This window comes from Xenopus laevis, chromosome 9_10S (assembly GCF_017654675.1).
Source record: "Xenopus laevis strain J_2021 chromosome 9_10S, Xenopus_laevis_v10.1, whole genome shotgun sequence".
Taxonomy (NCBI): Eukaryota; Metazoa; Chordata; class Amphibia; order Anura; family Pipidae; genus Xenopus; species Xenopus laevis.
In genome coordinates this window covers 13,719,639-13,728,366 of record NC_054388.1, presented here as the reverse complement: position 1 = coordinate 13,728,366, position 8,728 = coordinate 13,719,639, and the positions used below count along the sequence as shown (strand labels likewise).

General features: G+C 40.7%; 1 protein-coding gene across 5 annotated transcripts in view; it reads right to left on the bottom strand.

The window, feature by feature from the left end:
• Window positions 1-4,556: 4,556 nt before the first annotated feature.
• The window catches only part of taf4.S (TATA-box binding protein associated factor 4 S homeolog), a 32,379-nt gene continuing 28,207 nt past the window's right edge, over window positions 4,557-8,728 (bottom strand). For all 5 annotated transcript variants that reach the window (XM_018238218.2, XM_018238219.2, XM_041579222.1 and 2 more), the window contains exons 14-16: window positions 8,151-8,207; window positions 7,951-8,070; window positions 4,557-4,740 (exon numbers count right to left, since the gene is read on the bottom strand). In XM_018238218.2, coding sequence (XP_018093707.1) covers window positions 4,573-4,740; window positions 7,951-8,070; window positions 8,151-8,207 — 345 coding nt within the window. In that variant the 3' untranslated portion in view covers window positions 4,557-4,572. The remainder of the gene's footprint in view (window positions 4,741-7,950; window positions 8,071-8,150; window positions 8,208-8,728) is intronic.

The following is an 8,728-nucleotide window of genomic DNA, read 5'->3' as shown; positions in this document are numbered from 1 at the left end:
CTGGGTACCCCTGTAAAAACAGCATGCTTTATTCCCTGTGTAATTGTAATCTTTGCAGATCCCCTGCCCATAAGTACTAATACACAGTGAAGGAAAATGATTCGCTGGCGCTATATAAATAATAAGGATGATCATGGTTTATATACAGAGCTGGCAAACCAGCAGAGACTATAACTTTTCTTTAAAGTCTTGCCATCTTAGTCTTAGCCTGCCATCTAATGGTACAAACAGAGAATACAAGCAGAGTCAATGTTATGTTAGTAGAGTACTACAGAGCAATAAAAGTGACTCGTACCCCTAGTGTAATGTTATTGTCTTGTTAATCTAAATTATTTTCATAATCTGTTGCAAAGTTTTTAATAATAAACTCTAAGCCTGGGAGAAATAAGGCATGGTTTTTCTATGAGACATTTTCCTTTAGTTTCAAGAGTTGGCACAGCAATAGCAAAAATCTTTATCAGTTGTGTTAGATCCAAGCAGGGAAAGGGCTGCTGTCTATATTGTGACATGCACCAACTATAGAGGAGGGACGGACTTATCAACTGCCCCCCCCCCTCATCTTTGCTCTATATCAGCAACTTCTTTTAGGGATGTTAAACTCTTACCCCCTTGACTGGTCAGGCCTCATATGAGTAGTGATACAGGAATATAGCTCTGTCACATTCATGTGCCCCCTCCACCCTCTGTGTCGGCTCCTTGCTTGAAGGGGTGGTTTATCTCCAAGTATTATAGAACGACAAGTTTTCAATAGATTTTATTTTAATAGTTTTTTAATTATGGGTGCTCTTGTTCAGTCTCTCTGCAGCTTTCAAGTGGGGGGTTACTGGCCCCATCTAAAAAAAAAAAAACAAACGCTCTGTAAGGCGACACATTTATGTGTATTGCTACTTTTCTTTACTCATCTTTCTATTCAGGTCCACTCCTAGTGCTAAATTCCAGTCTCTTATTCAAATTTGCTGATGTTATTTGGACCCTAGTCACCAGATTGCTGAAATTGCAAACTGGAGAGCTGCTGAATAAAAATGAACTAAAAAAGAAAATGAAAATCAATTGCAGATTGTATCCCTCTAAATCATCCTAAAAGCAAATTCAGTCCCTTAAGGGTGGTGGTACACCGGGAGATTAGTCACAAATCTCTGCTACTACAGGCGACTAATCTCCCCAATTGCCTTTCCGTTGGCAAGAATGTGACGGGATGACATACGTATTGCTTCAAACCTAAGTATGCCAACCCGCCAGCAATTCGCATTCTTGCCGGTGGGAAGGCATTTGGGGAGATTAGTTGCCCGTAGTAGCAGAGATTTGTCGATTGGTGACTAAATTCCCGGTGTGCCAACACCCTAACAAAAGCAAAGCCCTGTAATGCCCCCTACAGGTGAAGATAAAGTCATCAGACTTTACTCCAACCCTACACCCTGCACCCATGGCATCGTGCCTAATCGCCTTCTTTTCTCTCTCCATCCAATACCCTTAGCCGAGGATCCACCAACCTTTCCCTTTAAGCTGGTACTTACCTGTTTCATTGATGAATTACTCCCATCTTCCTCAACAACCCTAGGGCTGAACTACCCGCTCTTTGGCCAACCCTCTCCAGTCTCCCCACTTGGATGCAAGAAGCGGTGTATAGTCAATTTAACACTACCGTTCAAGGCCTGTTCCACGTAGCTCTGGTTTCAAATGTCTCCCCCTCCCATATGCTCATCTTCTGTCCTTACCTCTCCTATTATTCATAACTACTCAAGCTCGTTTCTCCAACTCCCTGCATCACTCCCTTCCCTCCAAATGTTGCCTAAAGACCCATCTGCTGGTGAAGTCTATTCATTGACCATCTTGGCTTGGTCAGAAGAAACCATACCATGAAGAATCACCAGTTGTTTCCCTATAATATGTCAATTGTTCATAGATTGCAAGCTCTCGCGATCCGCTTCCCTTGTTTCTACTTTTACATCTTTTTACCTTGCTGGCGCTATATAACAATTCCTATACCAAAGTTCCGGGCAAAGCAGACACAGGAGACCGTACAGATAAATTCGTTTTTAATAAAGGCGTTAATTTTCTTTCAATCCTATATAAAACAATAGCAATTAAAAACTTCATTTTTGAAAGTAAAATATTTACATATGAACAAGTCACTGTGCAAAATTTACATGAAAACGAAAAAAAAAAAAACCCCAAATGGAAAGACAAGATCGTTGTACGGACGCCGGGAGAGATGTAACAGCTGTCGGGTAAAAATACTGATCAGAACTCAGTGTACGAGGCAGATGTTAAAGGGGAGGCTAAACTATTTACACTCATAAAAGTCTTATACCAATGGACAGTTTGGATACAGTAACCTCTGAAAATAGAAAGAACCAATTAGTATATATATTTTATTTTTATTTTTTATTTTTTTTTCGTAATAAAAAAATAGATACAAAGAAGGGCAATTTCTTCTGTGGTGATGGAAAGGGGGGGGGGAAGGGTTTGTCCCCAGAGCTTGCATACTGTTGGTAACAAAAAATTATGGATTTACATAATAATTTATGGTAAGATTGTGTGTATAATGTGCTACAAATTATCTACAGTGACTATGGAAACACGTTTTAACCAGGGTTTGTATTGTTTCTGCCATGAAATAAAGAGGGGATTGGGGGAGGGGTATGCACTCATCTTGGGTAGAAAAAAAAATAATATTTAAAACCTAAAACAGTGCAAATAAAATATATATTTATGCCATATACACTTTAATAAAAACCTCCACATGTGGTGCCTGTCCCGGGAGCTTGCACAGGTTAAAAACACTTTTTCTGCTTAATGGTGGAAAATAAAGATTTTTGTTAAACGGAGGTATACATATATATGTATAAACAAACATTAAAAAAATCACCTTTGTGAGAAATGCTGCTACAATAAGGACAAAGGGATTGATGTCGGGGTGCACAATATATTATAGGGATGCAGCGAATCCACTATTTTGGATTCGGCCGAACTCCTGAATGCGTTGCAAAAGATTCGGCCGAATACCGAACCCGCATATGCAAATTAGGGGTGGGAAGGGGAAAACATTTTTTACTTCCTTGTTTTGTGACAAAAATTCATGAAATTTCCCTCCTCGGCCTTAATTTGCATATTCGGTTTGGCCAGGCAGAAGGATTCGGCTAAATCCGAATCCTGCTGAAAAAGGCCGAATTCCTAACAGAATCCTGGATTCGGTGCATCCCTAATATATTATATATATTGCCATCTGCAAAAAGAAGATTCTGATGCGTGGAATCGTTAACCCCTCCCCTTGCGTAAGCAGAGAAGGGATTGAAGCAGAAGGAAACTAAAAATCACTGGGGGATTTGGGGTGTCTTGTTGTTAGGAACCCCAGTGATTGTAACTGCTTACCTCCTTCCCTGGGTTGGGGCTAGTCTTCTTCAAAAAACACACCAGCCTGAGGTACTACTTAATGCAGAGAGTTGCACTCCACCTAAACTCCATCTAGAAGCGTGCATGCGTGGAACCAATTTCGAATACCCGGACCGGACCCGAACCCGCAGCCCGACCCACAACCCGTATTTTTAGCCACTTTGATCCACTACCCGGACCCGCAACTGCCTTATCCGCAACCCTCCGACCAGCATCAAACAGGAAGTGATAGTGCTGCAAACCGGAAGTGACGTCATCAAAAGTGGGCGGGACAGACAAGTTTTGTAAAACTTTAAAAGGAGTAAAATATAGACAATATTACATAATATAAGAAATTTAGATGAGACCCGCAACCTGACCCGCGGCTATACCCGCACCTGAAACTCCTCCCCTCATTCCGCAGGGTGCCTGCTTTTTTTTGCGGGTAACCGACCCGCTGCAGGACTCTAGCATGTGCAGTACAGAAGTCTGGTCTAAAACTTGCAGACCGAAAACTTCATATGTGCACTGTGGCTTGGGTTCTGTTTGGCTCCTTAATTCCCTTTTCAAACTCGGCTCAGGCCCAGGTTGAGAAGAAACCTCATCACTAGTGTCCAGTATAAAGTAACCTGGGCTGGTGCATTATTTTGAAGAAGAACATCAGCCTGGGGTAGGAGGTGAGCAACTAGAAACACTAACAAGTTGGAACCACCCCAGTGAATTTTAGGTTTCCTTGTCCTTTAACAAGGATGATAAAAACTGTTTATAATAAAAGAAACCCTGATAACTCAGTACAGATCATTTAAAAACAAGTGCAGCACGGTGGGCTGAGACGTTGGTAGTCGCAATGAGCAATCTCTCTCTCTATGGCTTGGATTTTTGCAGAAGGCAGTTTTTTTCCCATGATTTGTATTTGAAAACAAAAGAAAACCCAAGACGATGCTAAACAAACAAAGTCTTGTGCAGGTCTCCTCATCGGCCTGGTACACTGCTGAAGGGGTCTGGAGGCTTGGAGGGGTTGATTGGCATCGGCGTCGCCATCTTTAAACCATTATTATCTCCGACAAAACGATGAACAAAGATAAAAGTTCTGCAGACGTAGAATGAACGTGTCCTGGGGTGAGATGGGTGTCGCCTCTTTGAAAATGAACAGAAAATACCTTGATCTTTCCCATGTTTTGTGTTTGAGTTTTGTGAGTTTCACTTAAGGAATGCTTTGTATAGCAATAGTGAATGGCTTGTCTCTCGCTCACTCTCCAAACATAATATGAGGTCCCTGAGATTGACTCGCGTTATCCTTTGTCTTGTAAACTGTCGGCTGCTCCCTCCCGCAGAACTGCTGGCCGTGGCTGTACTTGTGCTGGATGACTGGTGGGGAGGGTGAAAAAAAAATGGGGATGTTAAATTGCGGTAAATACTACTTTGTATATCAATGTACAAACTATACTATGTGCTTAAAGTAGAAGGAAAGGTTAAAACTAAATAAGCTTTATCAGAAAGGTCTATATAAATACACCAGTAAACCTTCAAAGTAATGTTGCTCTGAGTCCTCTGTCAAAAGAAACACCACATTTCTTTCCTTCTATTGTGTACTCATGGGCTTCTGTATCAGACTTCCTGTTTTTAGCTTAAACCTCCAGGGCTAGGGCTTGAGCATGCTCAGTTTGCTCCTCTCCCCCTCCTTTCTCCTCCCCTCTCTCCTGTAATCTGAGCCCAGAGCTATGAGCAAGCAGGGAGAGGCTCAGGCAGGAAGTGATGTCACATCAAGCTAATATGGCAGATGCTATCCTAAACAGACAGAGAGAGCTTCTAGAATAATGCCAGAAATGCTGTATTTTGCATACTAAACATAAACTTACTGCACCAGAAGCAGTAAACAAATGATTTATGCTTTCAAAGTTGGCCACAGGGGGTCACCATCTTGTTACTTTGTTAAACATCTTTGCAAGACCAAGACTGTGCACATGCTCAGTGTGGTCTGGGCTGCTTAGGGATCATCATAAATTATCAAAACAGCACAAGTCAAATAATATCTGCCAGTAGTACAGCAAGACTGATTAATAATCAGAATATACAGACTGCACTGGGTCCTGTGTTGTCATGTAATATAATGTGGATTTTATAGTTTTTGTATTGTTTAATACAAACTTTCTCCAACTCTGCAGAACCAGTGGCTGCAGCAAAATAATCCTCCAAATAGAATCCCAGTTTATCTGTTTAAATCTGGCTCCATGATCTTTGTCCCTGCAGCTGGAGTTGGAAAGATTAAAGAGGATGTAAAGGAAAAAATAAAATACCATTTTTACTGGGAAAAAAAAAACTCTCCAATATACTTCAATTAGAATTACTTCAATCTGTACAGTTTTTAAGAAACCTGACTGTATGCAGTGAAATTCTCCCTTCATTTACTTGCTCAGACTACTGACTCTCTACATGGCCGCCAGCTGTTCTACAGGGAAACAAACAAAGCTGCTCGAGTTCTGGGAAGTCCTCCTCCTTGCCGTTTGAAAGTCAAATAGTTTCCCTGCAGAGCAGTTAGGGACCGTCTGAAATTTCCTATCTGCAGCTGTCACAGCAAGTAAATGAAGGGAGAATTTCACTGCATACAATCTGGTTTCTTATAAATACAGTACACATTTTTTTAATTAAAGTATATTGGGGATAGGTTTCTTTTCATTAAAGAAAGTAAAAATGGGATTTAATTTTTTTTTGCTTTTACATCCCCTTTAAAGGAGAACTAAACCCTAAAAATGAATATGGCTAAAAATGGCATATTTGATATACTGAACTTATTGCACAAGGCTAAAGTTTCAGCTTGTCAATAGCAGCAATGATCCAGGACTTCAAACTTGTCACAGGGGGTCACCATCTTGGAAAGTGTCTGTGACACTCACATGCTCAGTGGGCTCTGATTGGCTGTTGAGAAGCTAAGCTTAGGGCTCGTCACTAATTATCCAGCAGAAAATGAGCTTCCCCTGTAATATAAGCTGATGCTACAGGTTTGCTAATTATTAAATTCTGATGCTAATTGCACTGGTTTCTATGCTGCCATGTAGTAATTATCTGTATTAATTACTAATCAGCCTTATATTGTGACATTTCTATTCTATGTGTACTGTATATTGTGAGTGGGTCCCTAAGCTCAGTAAGTGACAGCAGCACAGAGCATGTGCAGTGAATCAGCAGAAAAGAAGATGGGGAGCTACTGGGGCATCTTTGGAGACACAGATCTTTACTGCTAAAGGGCTGTGGTTGCCTTGGGCTGGTACAGAAGCACAAAACATAATGTACAACATTTCTAGCTACTTCGTTAGTTAGGCTTTAGTTCTCCTTTAAGGGGCTCCAACATCTGCCAGAGTAGTCTACTTGCTGTAATATAATGTATAATGAGAAGGTGTCAAACACTTTGCTGGGCTGGCATTGTTCAGCTAACATGAAGTAGGAACAGGTGCGTCCATTCTGCACTTAGGTAGGAAAGGATCTGCTCGTTGTTTCATCTCTGGGGCCCTGACTTAGATTACTCAGCAAGAAGCGCAGCTGGTAAACACATCATGCTCCCAGCACAAGCATTACTCACTGAATTACAGTCCCAATGGGCTAAACACTCTTTCATCCAACTGTAACAGACTTCTCTTATATACTATACCCCACCTCAGGCATTTTAACCCACGCTGGAAGTCCAGTATGATCACTGTAAGCACAAAACCTGCAGGTACCAAGATTCCCCCAATACTTTATACAAATCCCTTGCTCTACATTTAGGTTTCGAATGAAATATGCACAGTCACTAATTTACTAAGTGGCAAGAGAATATGTGCCGAGTGATGTAATTTCTTTAATGACTAAAACTTGTGCTTGAAATATTCGGATATAACAGATTACCAAGAAGTTTTCTGACCTGTATAATTCAGCCTGTGTCTGTAATATCATAAATATCCTGTATTGTATGCTTATAAATGGTGCTTGTTATGTCATCAGTTATAATCAGTGCTTAGTGATGCAATTTCTGTCACATTGAGACTTGGCTATTATAATAAATAAATACATGAGTGATACTCTGAGTTCCCTGTATAACTCAGCCTGCAGCCTTGTGCCTTTATATGGTCACAGAACAACCCCTCAGTGACTTCTAATATCCTTATCATTTACAGTAGGGGGTACATTATTCCTTATAATACATGAGTGATACTCAAAGTTCCCTGTATAACTCAGCCTGCAGCCTTGTGCCTTTATATGGTCACAGAACAACCCCTCAGTGACTTCTAATATCCTTATCATTTACAGTAGGGGGTACATTATCCTTTATAATACATGAGTGATACTCAGAGTTCCCTGTATAACGCAGCCTGCAGCCTTGTGCCATTATATGGTCTAAGAACCCCTCGGTGACTTCTAATATCCTTGTCATTTAGAGTAGGGGGTACATTATTTCTTAAAATACATGAGTGATACTCAGAGTTCCCTGTATAACTCAGCCTGCAGCCTTGTGCCTTTATATGGTCACAGAACCACCCAGTGACTTCTATTGGCCTTATAATTTACAGCAGAGAGTACATTATTCCATATATAAACACTGACCTCTGAACCAGAACCAGGGCCCGGTGACTCAACTTTCCTCTTCTTTCGAGGGCCGATAGCTGCTAGCGCTGTTAAGTTGGCGTCCCTCTGCCTCATTTGTGCCAGTTCCTGCTGTTGCATCTATGGAAGAAGATGTATAAATCATTACACTTGGTACTGGGAACAGTTTTGATACAGCTATATCCAAACAACACACCTACCTCTTTTGCCTTCTGTTTTAGCCGTAATTGTTCCGGATCCTCTTGCCTTGACCGAGACTGTGCAAGGGGCACAAAGGGAATAAGATGTTAATTTCTACCTTTAAAGAGTCCAGAATAGAACATTGAAAGCCCTAACCCCCAAGTTTCTTAAAAGTCTGTGATTAAAAGAGAATGAAAACCTATAAATGAACGTGTCTAGAAATGCCATATTTTATTTGTTAAACTTATTGAACCAGCCTAAGGGTTCAGCATCTCTAGTAGTAATGATTCAGGCCTTTAAAGTGATCACGTTAGATTTAGCAGTAGAGAACTTAAGCTTAGGAATTGTTGCAAATCATCAAGCAGAAAATTAAGGTTTGTCTGTAACTTTTTAACCAAGCCAGAGGTTTCAGAATATCATTAGTGGCTGCAGTGACATTATTGGAGGTTTGTTGATACACCAGATCACCTCCAGACCGTACCAAGAGACAATATACCAGATATTAAATGAATTCTCTCATGATTTTTATGGTGCGGTTTTTATTTATAAATTACACTGTTTACACTGAAAATAACTCACTCTACCATTCCTAATCCAA